This window comes from Myripristis murdjan, chromosome 19 (assembly GCF_902150065.1).
Source record: "Myripristis murdjan chromosome 19, fMyrMur1.1, whole genome shotgun sequence".
Lineage (NCBI taxonomy): Eukaryota > Metazoa > Chordata > Actinopteri > Holocentriformes > Holocentridae > Myripristis > Myripristis murdjan.
Window position 1 is genome coordinate 17,530,623 of NC_043998.1, and position 18,225 is coordinate 17,548,847.

Consider the following 18,225-nt stretch of genomic DNA (forward strand, 5'->3'; position numbering starts at 1 on the left):
CCTAGCAGATATTTGACCATGAAGGTCTGATTGGCGCAGTCTCCTCTTAACAGTTGTTCTAGAGATGGGTCTGCTGCTAGAACTCTGTGTGGCATTTATCTGCTCTCTGATCTGAGCTGCTGTTAACTTGCGATTTCTGAGGCTGGTGACTCGGATGAACTTGTCCTCAGAACACAGTTGAACAGGCCTGCAGTAAGATATCTTGTGACCTCAAAGAATACTTCCCAGTGCTTTTTTACGAAAAAAAAAAAAAAAAAAAAAAACGGAAGAAGGCCAAGAATTGCCTTGTAAATATAGTTGTACCAATGAATAAGCCTACGAGAGGACAATGCAGACCAACCAACCTGATTATACAAAGTGCAGTGATGAGTATGAGATCTACAGTTGGTGATGAATCTCAGTGCACAATGATAAACTGTGTTGATTTCATTTAAGCACTGGGAGGAAGCATGCAGTACATCACCATAATCAAGTATAGGCAATGAAAATTTGCATTAGACACATTTTGACCCAGCCCGTTAATACAGATAGTAAATAAGAGGGGGCCCAGTATAGAGCCCTGGGGTACCCCTTTATAGATAGGCAGCACATCTGAAGTGAGGCCATCAGGTTTGGTGCATTGAGTTCTATCAGACAGATAGTTAGCAAACCATGCAACAGCCTGATCTGTGAGATCTGAATTAAGCAATCTCAGTTTCAGTATACTATGGCCAACCGTGTCGAATGCTTTAGAAAGATCTATGAAAAGTGACACACGGTGCTGCTGTAATATTATTTACAACTTTAAAGGCTGTCGTAATTGTGCTGTGTTGCTTCCTGAAGCCTGACTGATATGCAGATAAAATACAGTTATCATATAAGAACTCCTTAAGTTGTTCACTTACAAGAGCTTCAAGTACCTTAGCAAGTGCAGACAGATTAGAAACTGGTCTGTAGTTATTTAAAACCGTTTGATCTCCCCCCCTTTAACAATGGAAGAACACAGGCAGATTTCCAAACTGTTGGAATTTCATTAGTATCAAGGGTGAGATTGAAAACATAAGTCAACAGTTCTGCAATGAAGTCAGCTGCCAGTTTCAAAAAGCTAGATTCAAGAAGATCAGGTCCAGCTGATTTTTGAGGGTCTAAGCCGGCATAAAGAGCTTTTTGCACTTCCTGGACAGAAAAGCTAAACCTTTCACCAATATTCACAAGTTCATCAGCACAGGTTTGCATGGAAGTAGTAGACACAGAATCAGATATAGTGCCAGTAGATACAAAGTGCTCATTAAAACAGTTTAACATCTCAGGTTTGTCATAAACTGTAACTGAGTCTTTCACTATACAAGGTGGTAAAACACAAGAATCATTGGGCACAGACATGGACTTAATACATTTCCAGAACTTTCTTGGGTTGTTAAGAGATGCAGTAGTAACAAACAAGTAAAACTCCGACTCAGCCTTTTTGATTAATAAAGTACATTAGTTACGAAGTTGTTTAAAAAGAAGCCAATCAGTATCAGACTTAGACTTTCTCACTTTAGCCCAGGCCAGATTATGTTCACAAATGAAACCTGAAAGCTCTGGAAAAAGCCAAGAGTTATTCGGCCCCTTAACTCTGTATCTGCGGAAAGGGACGTGTCTATCTACAATAGAACTGAACGTGTCTATCCACAAAATTTCCAGGCTGTTTCAACACCAGGAATAAGTTTTATCTGTCTCCAGTTAAAATGAGACAAATGTTGTAAAAATCCCTGCTCTATAAAATGCTTTAAATTTCTTTTATAAATCAAACCGGGTTTTGTCCTGGGGATCTCAGTATTCCTAATAGCAGCAACAACACAATGATCACTCAAATCATTGCAAAAGACACCTGTGACAGCAAATTTGTGGGGAGCATTGGTCATGATTAAATCAATAAGAGTAGCCTTCTCAGGGTATTTAAGATTAGGGCGTGTTGGTGCATTTATCAACTGGGACAAATGAGTCACAGTATGATTTAATATCATCTGACACTGGTTTTAAGCAATCCCAGTTCAGGTCACCAGCCATAATCATTTCACTATAATGCAGCTGAGATAAAAACTGAGTCAGGGATGATAGGCTATCTTTGATGGCAGATGGAGGTCTGTAGCAGCCAACTATAGTTATATATCTTTAGAATAAATGCAAAAAATATATACAATAAAGACTATATACAGTAAAAAAAATACAAAAAAATATAAACATCTACCAATATGAAATATACAGATGGTAAATATGAAATATACAGATGCTAGATCGTTGCAATATTTAAAAAACAGAATGAATGTATATAACTAAGATATAAATAATATAAATAATAAATAAACAGTTAATGTGCTGAATAGTGGAGGACCAGTGTTAAAAAACTAAACAGCAGAGAGTTGTGAGTTGTTTCTGTCAGGCCGATGTGAGTGGTTGTATAGTATGATGGCTTGTGGCAGGCATGATTTGGAGATGTTGGAGAAGGACCTCTGCTGTCTGTCCAGTGTGTGGTGGAGAGGGTGATCGGGGTTATCCATGATGGATAACAGCAAGCGGGAACAAGGCCGGGCAGCAGACCAGGGGAGGCAGGCAAGCAGGCAGAGGGGCAGGCAGGTGAGGAGTTGGACTTGAGCAATGGTTATAATCCAAATAGCGAAGATAGTTGACAGCCAGTATGGTCCGTGGTGATTGTGATCAGATAATCCCAGAACTTTTAGGAGCCAAAAATCAAATCAATCACATAACTTTAGCACCAAACACACGAACATTGCAGGACAAACAAATTTGGAGACGCACATGCGGCCATCTCGGATTTTAAATCGTGTGAATTTTATGAGCTGGACAAAGAGGATTTGTATCGGTACCTACAGATTCACCACTTCTGCCTAAAAAAATAAAATAAATAAAAAATAAGGAGCCCTGATTCAGTTGGACCCCAACGAATAATACAGATAGTTAGTGACGCATACGATTAAAAAATACCAAAGGCATTATGTATAGGCAATGAATGAATAAAAATTCATCCAATTACACAGAGCAGTGCTGGGAAAATGAAACTAATATAGAAATGTCAGACAGACATCTTGAAGGAAGGGAAAACCACGGGTCCGTAAATACCTCCTGAGAGCTGGCGTGTGTAGTGTTTTCAAGTACGAACTCTCATATTTCCTATCTTTCTCGTGTGCCCTGAATGTAGCAAAATGCTAGGTAGCTAGGGCACAGTTGCTACAGCCAACACAGGGAACCCAGCGGGGCGTTTCGCCTTGTTCTTAACCCACAAGATGACTTGAACTGTCAAGAATGTAGCCTAATGTTACGCAAGCTAGCTGTGGGTCTTATCAGGACACTGCTGCAAGAGACGACAAGTTGCGAGCTAGCGTTAGCATAGCAACTCAGCTAGCTAAAGTTAGCGGGCATGGTTCTCCTGCTTGAGCACAGAGTCTTCAGGATGATGAATGAGGTGACAGACACGAAAACAAACGACAAATAAAACTACTTTGATAGCTACATGATAGCTAACGCTAGATGGGCATTTCGTCAACAGTCTTTCACCAGCTAATGTAGTTGCATTAGAGTCTAAACTGCTGCAACGTTAGCTAGCTTAACGCAGTCGATTTATCACGAAAGTAATAGTTGGAGAGTACTCGGTGTCCCCAGTGTGTACACACCTGTCTGGCTAAGCTAAAGATGACCGACAAGTCTTTCCCTGCGTTGAAAATGTATGAAGTTTGTTAGATACCCTTCTCCCCTCGAAAAGACTTGGATAAGGCATGTTTCTGTTAACGTTATCGTCCCTACTGTTTCTGGTTTTAGTGGTCAGGCACATTTTGAACTTTTCCCCTCCGCGTTTCTTCAAATCTTTATGAATATGTATGAGATTAACCCAGAAAGCTCTCGTATATACATGAACCAAATGACCTATTAAGCTACAAGAAATGTTAAGTGGGCATAGCCATATTCGTCTGCTGAGTAAAGTTGACATGTAATGTCAGATTTTGTTGTCCGGAGCAAAGCTGAGCCCCACAGTTGATTTGAACAGGACAAGGTACACTGAAAAACCAGTTGTATGCCAGATGAAACCACTCCTCTGTGTTTACGTTGGAAAATTGGCTCCGGATTAGCTGGCGCTGGCGTTTGATGGATAGAAATTTGTTGAAAAATCTGTTCACCTTATCCGAATACTATTTGGGATCCCCCGCCGTCCCATTCCGACCTCAGACATACTATAAGGATATCCTGCCGCAGCAGCATTGTGTAAATTAAATGATACCAGGCGATCCAGACAATTGCTTCGGTTACATAAAATTAATCTAGATCTAAAAAGATTTTTAACATGCTTTTCATATATTTCTACTTCTAAGATTAAAACCTGTCATTTGCCGTAGATGTTGTGATTTTTTTTTTCTCATATCATTGCTGTGCTGGAAATGTCTCAGACTGATGTCAACTTATTATTCCTCGAATTATAAATGCGCCAGAGGGTGATTTTTAGCAGTGTCAACGTGTTTTGGGATTGACCGAGAAATGTTACAAGCACATTTGCCGTGTTATACCAGATCAGTGCACCTCATCATTAGAAACCTGTCCTCAGGACAGACTGGACTGGATGGAGAGTTAGTGTTGGCATTAGAGTGGGCATCTGTATGGCACACAGTCATGGCACAGTGTTTAGTGTGGCCAAACAACAACAAAGTGTTGATGCTAATGAGCTCCAGAGGTCAATAAGTGCAGGACCACAAAAAGCTGGGCCACGCTGAGGATAGGGAGGTTGAAAGTGAAAAGACATGAATGGAAGACCACAAAGCAAAGAGAAGCCCCAGCCTGACACAATATTTGAGCTTTGATGTGCCCCTGTTTGCCTTCCTGTGTCGGTGTCAAGCTATAGCTGCATTTTTGAATGCCTGAAATCACTGGAAAAACTTAGATTTATCACTTTGTTTAAAATGGTGTCTCATTAGAACGGATTACATTGTTTTTACAGCCCATCCAACTTCTACTGTGCCACATGCTCCAAGTGCCATCTCTTACACTGGCTCAGATCCTGATTTCTCTGTAAAACGGGCTCCTCAGCTGCTCTAATTTTTTTTGAAGTTGTGTTCATTTCCTAATTTTATGTTTAAATATCATCTATTTTAAGTGCGTCATAGTAAGTTGGCATTGACACCAGGTCATGTGCTTTTTTTTGGCAAGAGCTCCAGTGAATCAGCTGTGGCAGATCTGGAAAGTGAAACTCAAAGCCACTGATTCCTCTCTTCTCTCCGCCCCTTTGCTTACATCATCCAACAGCCTCCTTCTGTTTTGTTTTTCCTTGAGTTTCATTATTGAACACCCTTGCCTTTTTTCTTCCCCATGGCATCACATTCATACTGGTCCTCCAGCTGTTGTAAATCTATTAGACACAGGACTACATCATAAACCTTGTTTCTGAATGAATGATTTTCAGGTACAAAAATAGATACTGGTGTATTCTGTTTAAAGGAGTATGAACTAGAAGACAATATGAAAACTGGCTGCCTTGGAAATCAATGCCTCTGTTGCTATTTCAACAACAGAGAGATTACTTTTTGGTTACAGTTAGCCATGGATTTGAGTTAGCCTCCCAGCAAGTTAAGTTTCAGTTTCATTTCTCTCCACATTTGCTGGGTTTCTTTCACAGTAAGAAAGGTGGAGGGAGGAGGGGGAGTTCATAAGCAACAACAGAGGGAGGTTGCTCTTCAGATGCGGTAGTTCAGTCTCTGGGAGATGCACTTTACAATCGTGACCATCTGGAGAAATTGCACTTTACAGTCCTGATCATCTGGAAAAATAGGTAAGATATACTCAAAGTTTTTGCTTTGTGTTTCCTGGTTATTTGTATTCCCCTGGGCTGTTGATTGTAATTTGTATATTTGCCTCAACATACGTAGTTAACAGAATTTGTATGTTAGTAAGAAAAATCTCTGTTTTGTAATGTTGTTATACTAGACTACTTTATGCTACAGCTGCATGCATGGTTGTCAGTGTAATATACAGCCAAGGTTGAACAAGGAAATATTCTCTCTAACCTAGGGCAGTATGATAGCTTGGTTGCTAAACAATTTGAACTGAGTGGTATCAGTGGAAGCGGTGGGATCTGGTGTACTCTGAGCTCTCCAGGTCAGGTGACATAAACAAGCACCGTCATCAAACTGACGTTCTGTTGCTCGATTCAGATAGGTGGAAGAAAAATGAACCCCCTTGTTACTGATTCCAAGTTTGAGCTACCTTAACATTGCCTGTCAGTGTTCTTATGTAAAGATGTGGTTTGTGTTGGGTGTGGTTGTTGCACTCATTCCTCATTTCCAGTGTGTTCCATGTAATAAACTGCATGTACTGCCAGTGGCTAAACTGCATTTGCTTGACAGTGTTGATGCACTGATAATGATGTCTTGTTCCTCCAAAAGCATTACTGAAGATGGGGAAGGTTCTGAAAAATCTAGTGGAGATGATGAAGGAGTACCCAGATGGGATTCCTCTGAAGAAGGTGGCTATTGTCTACGCCCAGAAATACAGAAAGAACTTGACTTTGGCTGCCTTGGGTATGAGCTCAATGGAAAGCCTGGTGGCCTCTCTGGATGGACATCTGGTTATGGAGGGGGAGCTGGTATTCCACAAAAACCACCAACCTAAAAAGGCCAAAGCTTTAACGGGAGCTGTTGCATCAGCAGAAGCTACAAGGGACAGCAGGCCTGCAACACCCAAGAGAAGCCGGTCTCAGTCAGGGAAAGGTCCACCATTGCCTACTCCTGGCACCGACCTCCTACTTCAAGTAGATTCCAGCTCTCACAATGGAACTGCTCTCCCTGCAGGAATTTCCTTTGGTGGTCCATCGGACTCTGCTGTCCCCTCCTCCTCCACCTGTTGTACTCCTCCCATCCCGGCCCCCAGCATGTCAAGGTCAACTGAGGAACTGACCCAGGAGCAGCTGTTACAGAGGGTCGTAGAGGTCAGTTGGTCTGTAGACCTTGCAGTTTTTTTGAGTTTCGGTAACATTTGTTTCAAATATTGAATATTATTAACAAGTACTGACACATATTCTCCATGCTCCATCATGCTCTGGTGAAGGCTGATGGCTGAAATGCATCAGCATGTGTTGACAACCACAGTGTACCACTCAGAAGTGCAAATGTGCCACTCAGAATTTTTTGTACATAGTTATGATGTTTTTGCCTGTCTGTGTACTTGAGCTCATGTAGCCACCCAAACCTTCCAAGAACTCCCAGGTGTTAGGTAGACCTTTTTTGACTAGGCTCCACCCATTTAGGCCCCTCTTACTTAAGGTGTGTGTCTGGCCATTTCAACAAAAATGGTTTCTTCAACAAGGTCTTGTTATAATTAACAGATTTGCTGACATTTTATTTAATCTAATGTAACCTTAGTTGCAACAAAAATGTAGCATTTGCATATCCACTCACTCAGTCCATTATATTGTGAGATTTAGAGCTGACTTGCTTATGCTGTGTGGCTAAAAACATAGGACATGATTGGCAGTGACAGCAAAGAGGGAATGGGATGGATCCAAGATGTTGGTGGTTATCTTTTTTTTTTTTTTTTTTTGGAGTTTTATAGAAGTCTTGAATTTTTGTAGTGAGGACCTATTATTTTTGTGATTGTATCAAGTTGTTGAGCACAAGCCTTTCCAGACACTTAATGGTTATAGATGCAAGTGCCACTGGCTGTGATGTATGGGCGCAGACACTACATGACAAAGAAATTATTACTGTTTAGCCTCTGAAAGGGTTGCATATACAATTCACCGTAGCAGTAAAGTTTTAATGATGTGTTTTAGGTGATGAAAAGGTATGCATTTATTGGTGGATCAGTGGAGCAGCTACAGGCCTGCTATTTTCAGGATTTTGGTGAACAGCTTCCTATGGAGCAGTATATGTCTCTGTATGACAACTGGGAAGCATCACGCTCAAAGACGGCACCCAATGTGTTGCAGCTAAAAACAAACCCCTGGAATGTTCCACTGCAGAAAGCAGCAGGTAAGCAGATGCTACCAGACACAGAAATGTTCACTAGAACTTGATAATGAAGATCATTTCATCCTAAGTTTGCTGTTTTCTACAGTAACACAGAATCCTGAGGGCGACCCAGAGACAGACCAGAAACAGACCATTCCGTCCAACCCACTTTCTGACTCCGACTTCCCAGCGCTCGGGGCAGAGATGAAGCAGACCAAAGACCAGAGGAGCAAGCAGAGAAATGAAACCCAGAGAGAAAGCAGTGCCTCTGTCTTCAGGGAAGCTTACCATGCCCAGCTGAGAGAGGTCCATAGGGCTAATGTGCGGGCAGCAGAGGCCTTGGAGGAGGACGAGGAGGATCTTACAGGGAGGAGGAGGAACAGGGCCTTGGATCTAGACATGGTCAACAGCCTGGTGGAGGACGTGATCCGAGAAATTGCTGCAGAGGGAGAACTGGTCACCAAAGAGAGGGTGAGAAGGAATGAACAAAAGTATAGCCCCCCTGATGGGTTGAGCTTTAAGAATGGGATGAAGGTCATTCTGGGAAGTTGATACAAGCTTTAACTGGAGTAGAATTAGATAAGACAGTTTTAGGGTAAATGGGTACACCCAAAAACTAAATGACAGCAGGGACCAAATAACACAAACTGATGTCTAATTGTTTAAGAGCACCTAAGGATGAGTTATTCAGTGTATTAGACTGAGGCATTTCCTTCCTTCTCTCCTTTCGATGCCTTTCAACCCTCCATCAGGTGATATCCAGGGTGTGTATGCTGATGCAGGTTCCCTCCTTAGAATCAAGCTGGATAAAACCCTGGAAAGTACCAGCTCTGAAGGACCTTCAGTATGTCCTTAGAGAGATCAACATGTTCCTAGAGGTTGGCACGCATGCAGTTGCACATTTCTTGGTGTTTTTGCTCATGCGATCATTTATCCAGAGTGTGTTTGCTAATTGATGCATTTCTCTGTTTCAGTCCACAGAGGCAGTGACAGCAATCTGTACTCTGTATGAGCTGGGCCAGTCACTGGCTGCCCTGAAGGACAAGAAGCACTATGAGGAGTTGAACTTGGGGCCCCTCTGCAAACTTCCTCTCATTCACCGCATGTTCAAGATTGACAGCAACACCAAGGACGATGACATCAGACAGATCGAGACAGTGGACATCCTGAAGGTGAGCGTGGAAACGTGGAAACTGACATGGGTTAAACAAATGAAACTGTGACGCAAAGTGGAACAACAGGAAAACCATAGGAGATATTTATACTTTTTCTATAGATTACAATGGGATATTACAGAATAGAAGTTTTTTTGTTTGTTTAAATTATGATCAAAATCTGTATTTTCATCAAACTTGTTCTGATGAAAATGATGTAAATGAATCTGGGCATCTGTTCATGGTTGCTGAGTCAGTCAACAGAGCTTTTTTTCATCATATCAAGTATGTGGGGTTAGTTTGACCTTTTCCCTTAATTTTTTTCCAGCACCTTCGCATTTTTAGGAGGAAGCAGACCAAGCCAAAAGTAGACCTGGCCGAGTTTATGAAGTATCTGGCTGACCAGTACAGCTGTGACTCTCCCTATGAGCTGGGTATCAGGATACACAGCATTGGGCTGCCCATAGCGGTGAGAGACATATCAAAGACCTGTTTCAACATCCTACAATGCTTATTATTAGTAATTGTTTTGTTATTGTTTATTGTAAGGACATGTAAAGTTACTGTACATTCACTCAGTTACTTGTGACAATAATATGCGGCATAGTAGACATAGGACATAGTTTGTAATATATTAGATAAATACATACTGTAAAGCACTGCTTATGCTGCCATGCACTCATCATGCTATTGCTCTAAAGGTATGTGAGATTTCATATGTGTGAAATTAGTTTCCTGAGTGACCTGAATTTGTTTCTTAATGACAGTAAGTATGTGACAAAAGTCATGTGTCCCCTCCTGATGATTTAACACAAATTGATATTCACCTTGGTTAACATTCCTTCTCATTTCTCTCCAGACCCTAATTAAAGTGAGCCGTTGTGAGCACACCATTATGGAGAAGGCTCAGCAGGCCATCCAGAAGGAGCTGGAGGAAGAAGCCCAGGAGCGGATGAGGAAAATGAAGAAGAATGTGATGGAGTCAGTGCAAGGCCAAGGTGCCTTTAACTCCATGGGCAGCTTGGAGCTCAGGAAGAAGTATGTTGGTATGACAGCTGCAGAGGTAGTGCTGGAAGTCTTCACAAATGCGGTGGAAGTCTTCAGCTCCAAGATGGCCAAGGTGCGTTACATAAAACACAATTGGTTGATTGCTAATGAAATTGCCAACTGATTATTTGCTAAAAAAAAAAAATACTTCTGAACCTTCACCATTTGGCTTCATTCCTTACTACACTAATACAAGACTGAATAACCTCTACAAAGTCTTGAAACTCATCAGCTCACAAGTCTTTGCTTGTTGCCACATAGCTGCATCAGAATCTTGTCCACAGTTCCTTCCAGCATGTTTTGTAAATGCAGTCTTTACAGTATATGCTTCTAGACACATGTCCCAAAACTATTACACTGCGCTTCCAAATTTTAACCCTAGCCCTGTTTCGGAAGGACCTTGGATAAATGTCTGAATCGGGCTCCATTTCACTGCCAGAAATACCATTAGCTTGTTCTCCTTCCTTGCTGCCTGAGAAGAGCTTGCTCCATGACAGTGTGGAGACTTTTTGTCCACTTTTCAGGGATATCAGAAGTTATCCTCCCTGATATGACACCCTAGCACCATGTCCTTTATTTGCCTCTGTAAAAGCCTGGGTGCTAATTACACTAAGTCCCTTCCATCAGCCACCAGAGGGTGAACAGTTGAGCAACTCTCTGCTTCTCCATTCTTTAGCAAAATGCCACCCTTCCTAATCTGCTAATCCTGAACAAGGGCCCAGAAAAAAAAGGTCGCTGTAACTGAGTAATGCTGGCTAGATATAGCATTTGTGTAGCGTCTGGGATTTTAGATGTTGAAATACTGAATATGATATGGAATGAATGCCTTTTCCTGGTTTAAAAGGCTGCATTACAGTAAGGTTAAGTTGAGTTTTCTGAACTTAGCAGATTGGTCTTGCTTTTCTAATATTTGTCTCTAGCTGCATGGTCATAATATCCAAATTACTTATGTTTGTTTATCAAAAATCTAGTGTGTTAAAATCTTACGAAAGCACCAGTAGTCATTCCTACAATATTGTCACAATATCAATATCAAGCTATTTTATCAAATATATTGTGATGTTAGATTTTGTCCATATTACCCTGCATGTTCCCCATGTAATTTCAATGATTTTAAAGAGCCAAGACATTAAAAGTCTGACATATCATTAGGTTATGCTCTGTGGAGCCATATCATTAACAGCAGATACCATGTTTAGGACATTGTGCTGTCCACACAGGTTGATTGAACATGTCTGGGCATGTGTGCAGTCCCGGGTTAAAAGAAAACATCAGCCTCCTATTAGTCATCACTGGAGGAAGTGTTTCTTGATGGCATCACAGACTTGGTTCTCCACTTCTTTAGAGCTTATTAATGTCCAAAACTAAATTAAAACCAAATTATGTTCTTTTTTTTTAAGGAGTTACAAAGTGAGTTCTGTTCTTAGTGTGGCCCTCTTGAGTGGGATGATGTGTCAAGACCCGGATTTCTGCCTCTGTCCTCACATAGTGTCATGTCAAGGCTGATGTCTTATATCACACTGGGTGGACTGCTCCTTGCAACACTGAGAGCTTTACCAAAACAAGTTTACAAGATGATGTCTGGCTATGCAATGATGTCAGTGCAACCATGCCTGCTGATAATTCTGTATTCTTTTATTTAATGTGGCGTGCCTTTAGCTTACTTAAGTCTGATCAATAGTGGTTCTGTGATGTTCCTGTGAGCCGATGATTGATAATCTGATAAATAATGCTGTTTAACTTTCTATTCCAGCGTGTCCAGGACTTCCTGCTACATGTGTCAGGTGACCGGCTGGCAACCGCTTTATTTCAACTGGCCATCTGTGGAGGCTCTCTGGCAACCCCGCCTGACCTAGTGCCCAAAGACAAGGCATCCAAAAGCACAGAACAGAATAAAAGAGAGGATAAAGTGGCTACTGCACTCCCTAGTGAAGGTACTGAAACAGGATTTTGCCACATGTTAGCTAAACATATCTTTTGTCTGCCAGTTGTTTCATTGTGCCAGTTCCACGTGCACAGGATTGAATTGGTTATGTGTCAGCGAATGAATCAAAATTTCTGCTCTGTCTCTCTCAGCGGCTGTGAAGCAGTTCCTGAAAGACAGCTTGTCCAATCAGCACTCAGCCATCACTCTGGTCCACATAGCCTCTCTGGAGAAGAAGTTGACCAAACACTTCCAGGTTAAAGAGTTCATCTCTTTAGAGCAAGGCACCTTCCTGGACTTCCTGGTTAAGCACATTCAGGTAGCAGTTCTCCCCTTAGCCCTGAATCTTTGACTTACATTGTTAAACTGGCATCTGAGGTGGTTTATGGGTAGCACTTAACCTCCAGTCATTGTGAATGTGTGTAATTGCATGAGTGTGGGGAAAAAGGTGTAAAAAAATACTTCATCAAGTGTAGAATGTATTTGAATATGTTTTACCTCTTTGCATACCTTGGGATAAAAACCACTAGATCCTGATTATTAGAGGACCCCTTTTCTCTCTGGTTGTGTGCAGCTGCTGCAGGAGACAGTGGGTGGCGCTGTGAGTCTGAGCAACAGCAACGTGGAAATCCATGCCTGTGGTTTCAGAGTCAGCAGACAGGATGTGTTTGAGTTCATCAAACAGTGTGGAGCCATCACCTCCACAGACACAGATGGAGTGAGTCATTACACTGTTGTCGCCAAAACATATGCACACACAAACTTACAAGACTGAAGCGTAGCTCTCCTCTGACAGCAGGAAGATTTTTCCTGTGTCACAGTAAAATTAGTGGCGAGTTTTCACACCATGATCAAATTGGTGAGTGCTAGATGACAGGAATGTTGTGTTTAACATTCAACCTCTTATTCCCAGCTCTCCCATGTCGAGTCAGCTCTAAGGTGTCACTACGGGGTCCGGGACAGTCGTGACTTGGGGTTTGGTCCCCTGCGGATCCTGGCTGGTCATGTCCAACGCCAGAGAGACATGCTGGCTGGAGGAGGACCCAGCCAAGTTTTCTATGAGTCAGCCCTGTTTGCCAAGCACAGCAGGTAGAGGCTCACCCTGAGGTTTACTACCAGTGTATTACTTTACATTGTCCAACTGATGGATGAAAATTTTATTTCCACCAAAAACATAATTTGATGGTTGACAACCCGGTATTTTTGAAGTTGTATAACAGATTTTGCATAGATATCATGAAATTGATCTAGTACACAGATACCACGAGACATTTTGTTTTGTTGTTTTTCATGGGGAAAAAACAACAAAAACACCAGATCGGAGCTCCAGGGCTCTCACACAACAACAACAGTCTGTTTTCTAACTAAGAGCTGGAACCGATTCTCCATCACTTTGTTGGTTTGTGTTTAATCCTTTGTCTTCATTTCCATCTCCCTCTCCCCCACATCCCTCCCACTAACAGCACTACGACAGTGTGTGAGTCAGTGGGACTCCTTGGGGACATGGCTCAAGCCCAGGCCAAGGCCAGCTTGCTCTCCTGCCCCCTACTGGAGGATTTATCCGAGTGGAGCCAATGGGAGCTGGTGTTTAAGCCCCTGTATGGCCCCCTCAGAGATTTCATCGAAAGACATGCAGGTAGGAATCACCTACGTTGAATTTTTTTTGTCTCTGGCTAGATCATTTCTACATATACTCAATAGTCTATGCACTACAGCAAATATAGATGTGCAAACATGCCCCTGTCAGGAAGCAACATCAGATGAAATTTTAATGACCCCTTCAGATGATAATTCCAGTGCTGTCATGTATTATGTAGCATTATATGAATAAAAGTATGAAAATATGAATTGCATTAAAATAAATAACAAATGTACAGTATAGCCCAACAGTCAGAATATGTAGAAAAAATCTAAATTATCGCTGGCTTTTAACTCTGTTTCCCTAAACACTTTAAGCTAATACAGACTTGGCAGCATTGGAGGTGTCACCAGGTGTGCTGCTCAGGATCACCACCCATACAGGAGACAAGCTCTTCTCTCATGCTGTCACAAACCTCGACCCCGTTGGCACAGCCGGCCACCTTGTCTCCATTGTGGTGGCTGATGGGATAGCTGATGCTCCTACAGCCCTCCTGGCCAATCACATGGAGAGCTCACTGGCAGCAGCTGTCGCTAAAGAAGGTAGTGATACAATACATCTTTCCTTCTTTTCCAAATTGGGTTCATATGTAAGACTGTATTTACAACTCTTGCAGTGTGTTGTATTTCAAGTACAGAACATATCCAAGCATTAATGAAACAAGTTTGGTTTTTTTTTTGTTAGCTTTGTCCCAGGCAGAAGAGGACATGTCATGTTACAGGACTGTGGCACGATTCCTTTTGGACTGTTTGATTCGAATCCCCACCAGAACGTGCCAGGCTCTTCTGCAGCAGGTCAGTAGCAGTGCACCGTCACATGCTGGAATTTACTAATGCATAGAAGCTAATGGCACTATCCCTTGAACAGTTTTGGGAGTGAGTTGTGGAGAAGCCTGCCTTGGAAGTTATTAGACTTTTCTACAGCAGCTGTTCTGTTATTTGTCTCTACCTCCTTGGTTATCATATTCACATTACTACTATTTTGTATGCAAATACCTTTTAAAAGCATCAGCAGTCGTCCTCACAACACTAACACAATATCAGAAATGAGGTATTCAGTCAAAATACTGTGATGTTTGATTTGTCACCCAGCCCTACTTGGCTGTTAAAGGAAAGAGGTTTGTAGTAAGAGCATGGCATGTATGCCATATGTGTATCTTCCATTGGAGAGGTTTTTTTGGATTAAGGCAGGGGTACACTAGAAACAGCATGGAGTTTGGTGTGTTTGCACAGCTAATATGGCAAGTTTGCAAATAAAATTAGGTGTTACATGGTCTTTGATCGCTGCACTAAGCACAGGCTGCACTAAGCACAGGGTGCACTAAGCACAGGCTGCACTAGTCAAAATTTTCACACAGTTTTGGTCTTTAACTCCCGATATGCCATTACCCCAAACTGGTCAACATCAAATGTTTGGTTGCATTTTTTAAATACATGTCCTTTGTTCTTCATGTTTCTAGGTTATCATCTATCCTCTTAGTTAACCCAGTGACTGGCAGGTTCCCCCATCTGGGGTGGAGTGTTATTAAATGAAACACCACAGCAGATATATAGAATTGCTTCCCGTGCTGTGTTCATCAGCAGTTTGAATTGATTTTGTTTCCAGTATACCTTCAGTGCTACAACACCTACAACATTGTGCCCAGTTACTTGGGACCAAGCTGTTGAAATTTGGGGTGTTTAGATACTGATGGGCTTTTATTTCTGCCTTTGGTGCTTATATACTGATTACTTCCATGGGGACTCTGACCATTTGTCGGGCATTTTCTCTACATAAAAGTGACCCTCTGTATGTAATGAAGAGAAATTCATTCACATTAAAAAATGGTGTACGGCTTTTAACTTGACCAACAGAGTGGGCTGATTTAACTGTGAAATTTAATCTGCTCAGCTAAAATGCTGAAGAGGTGGTTGTTATCAGCCTTACGGTTGTCATGGCAACCACAGGAACTGTCAGCAAGCCAGATTGGTCAGATAGCTTGCTGGATGGTCGGTCATCATTAGACTTGCTGTAGTATGTGCTCTCATTCTACACTCTTTGTTTCTCACCTGTATGACCTGCAACCCTGTAATCCCCCATTTACTGAGGCTGCCCTTCAAGCTTTTCACTTCTTTGTTTTTGCAGCAATTGTTTCAACAAGTTAGCAGAAATGATTGTGAAAGGGTTAGGCGTATTTAGCAAAGGAAATGTCTTACTGACACAGCTCCGATGAAGGCATTGTGTGAAGGTGCTTATGTAAATGTGACTTGCAGGTGTTTCTGGAGCCTTTCTCCCGGGTCTTGGGCCAGGCGAAGTCTAAACAGGTCCTGCTTACTATGGCCCAGTCTGACCCACGTCACCTGAACTGTCTGCACCGGCTGGGCATCCTGCTGGGCATCACAGACTGGGTCAAGGACTACCACAACAAGCTGACACCGGCCCAGAGCAAAAACTATATGTGCCCAACTCCTGTGGACCAGATCAAGGTAAAAAGCAACAAAAAATAGAAACTGGACTGTTCTCTGATTAGTCATGTTGAAACCCACTGTAAGAAAACACAATGAATGTACACCATTTGCTTCATGATTGTTAATTTGAATATTAGGCTGTTAATGTTGTTATTTATGTGCTCAAGTTTGTGCTCAAGAACTATTTTGGTAGGTGGAAAAATAATATACAACATTTTCATATAAATAAATTTCATGTTTTGCAACTCTACACTTATTGATCCAAGACAGTAGTGATTCAGCCTTTATGAAAGCATTTACATTTGCTGCTATAAATATCTGATGTCAGGTATGTCTTTCTCAAAGAAAACCCTCTGGCACTCAGGAAGTGATTCATTTTTGCTTTTTCAGCAGCAAAACAGCTAAAAATTGAGTATTAAAACTTTGAAAAATAAAACATGAATTTCTTGCAATAGGCATTATTATTTAAGTTTGTGTCTCAGACTTACTGCACACAGGAAGTGTCGGAAAAGTATGGAAAATGAATGTATGGTATTACAGTGCTAATTTTTTTATTCTTTTGCTTACTTTAGTCCAACTTGGTAGATTCTAAGAGCAGCAGTCTGTCCGCCTTGAATATGAGTGAAGATGAGGATCTCGAGGATACCACGATGGACTTGAGCTTCAGCTCCTCAAACCTCAACCAGAACTCACATCAAAGTGAGTGACAGGATGAAAGTGCCACTGGAAATGTAATTTACAATTTTTTTCATGCCCTGGTGAATAAAAACAAGAATTTAATAACTTCCTTTATTTTTGTCATGTATCTTCTAGCTGATGGTGAGCAAGAAGCGGAGGAGGAAGAGGATGAAGAAGAGCTCTATGAGTTGAGTTCTTTGCCTAACGGAGAGATACACATCAACAGTGAAACAGAAGGAAGCCAGGAGGAAGAACACTCAGACTCGGCTGATCCTGATGAAGAGAGCGCTGCCAGCAGCCAATCAGAGAGCTCAGAGAACCTTCAAAAAGCCATAATTGAGGACATCAGGTTCGTTCACATCCACTGTAATATGAACCTTCATGGTTCATTTGGCTGTCAGTTTTGTTTTTCCACATATTACCTCCCAAGACGCACAGACATCTCCTTTATGATGTGTAACGGGACCCTCTCTCTCTTATGGTTTTCTGACTGTTACAGGAAAAGTGAGTTTGGTATTGGTGTGGAGTTGACTGTTGAAGGCCAGAAGCTGATGAAGGGCCACCAGGACCGGCTGGGCCGCAGCCTGGACCGGCTGTCCACTGAGCTCTACAGCAAAGACACGCACTTTGTCCTGGAACTCATTCAGGTGACTTTTTCTAACCTTAACACCTCCCTATATTTTCGCTCTCTACTACTCTTCACTGCATTTTTTTTACTCCTCTGCCGAAGAGCTCTCAATACCTCTTCATCACAGTGAGCACTGTTCACCGATACAATCCAGTGGAGCTAGCAGAAACTCACACAGTCGAACCTAGAAAGCAGTTAAAACATGCCCATTCAACAGAGTGCCACACACTGCAGTTACAGGTCTTTAAATGCCAGTGGTTAAACAATTATCCCAACATATTAAATAGTCTGCTTCATACTCTATGGTCTTGGGTATGTATGTATTTACAATATAACACACATCCACCACACAGGTGGACAATTACAAACTCATTTCCAGTTGGCTACTTTTTTATCTGATTGTCTTATTGATGTTCTGAGCTCTGTGGTCACGCATCAGACAGACTTCTCTATCTCCACACTTGGTTTTACTGCTGTGCCAGTGCAGTGGAGCGACACTTTGCTCTTGTTGGATCTTATCCAATCTGACAAAATCTCTCACTGGTATGATATGAGTGAAATTTAAAATTCTGTATTGTCCTCAAGACTGATTGCATGTGTTTGTAACAGTGTGTCTGTGCTAGACAGTTACTTGATCCTTTTTAGCTGCAAAAGATGTTTTCAGTTGCCCAGCAATTAAATAAAAGGTTAACCTGAGAGCAGTGCTGCCAACAGATAGTTGCCACCCCTCCTCCAGTC

The 18,225-nt window shown here is 41.9% G+C and overlaps 1 protein-coding gene across 2 annotated transcripts in view; it reads left to right on the forward strand.

Moving 5' to 3' along the window:
• The first annotated feature begins 3,182 nt into the window (after window positions 1-3,182).
• LOC115377646 (protein NO VEIN) overlaps window positions 3,183-18,225 on the forward strand; it is a 43,486-nt gene continuing 28,443 nt past the window's right edge. The window contains exons 1-20 of one of the 2 annotated variants that reach the window (XM_030077543.1): window positions 3,183-3,445; window positions 5,642-5,794; window positions 6,408-6,949; window positions 7,793-7,991; window positions 8,077-8,441; window positions 8,723-8,848; window positions 8,945-9,142; window positions 9,453-9,593; window positions 9,984-10,244; window positions 11,925-12,105; window positions 12,248-12,414; window positions 12,670-12,813; window positions 13,009-13,184; window positions 13,559-13,731; window positions 14,052-14,276; window positions 14,419-14,528; window positions 15,987-16,199; window positions 16,754-16,880; window positions 16,995-17,208; window positions 17,359-17,506. In XM_030077543.1, the coding sequence (XP_029933403.1) occupies window positions 6,419-6,949; window positions 7,793-7,991; window positions 8,077-8,441; window positions 8,723-8,848; window positions 8,945-9,142; window positions 9,453-9,593; window positions 9,984-10,244; window positions 11,925-12,105; window positions 12,248-12,414; window positions 12,670-12,813; window positions 13,009-13,184; window positions 13,559-13,731; window positions 14,052-14,276; window positions 14,419-14,528; window positions 15,987-16,199; window positions 16,754-16,880; window positions 16,995-17,208; window positions 17,359-17,506 (3,699 nt within the window). In that variant the 5' untranslated portion in view covers window positions 3,183-3,445; window positions 5,642-5,794; window positions 6,408-6,418. The remainder of the gene's footprint in view (window positions 3,446-5,641; window positions 5,795-6,407; window positions 6,950-7,792; window positions 7,992-8,076; window positions 8,442-8,722; window positions 8,849-8,944; window positions 9,143-9,452; window positions 9,594-9,983; window positions 10,245-11,924; window positions 12,106-12,247; window positions 12,415-12,669; window positions 12,814-13,008; window positions 13,185-13,558; window positions 13,732-14,051; window positions 14,277-14,418; window positions 14,529-15,986; window positions 16,200-16,753; window positions 16,881-16,994; window positions 17,209-17,358; window positions 17,507-18,225) is intronic. The other variant, XM_030077545.1, reaches the window with a different exon arrangement.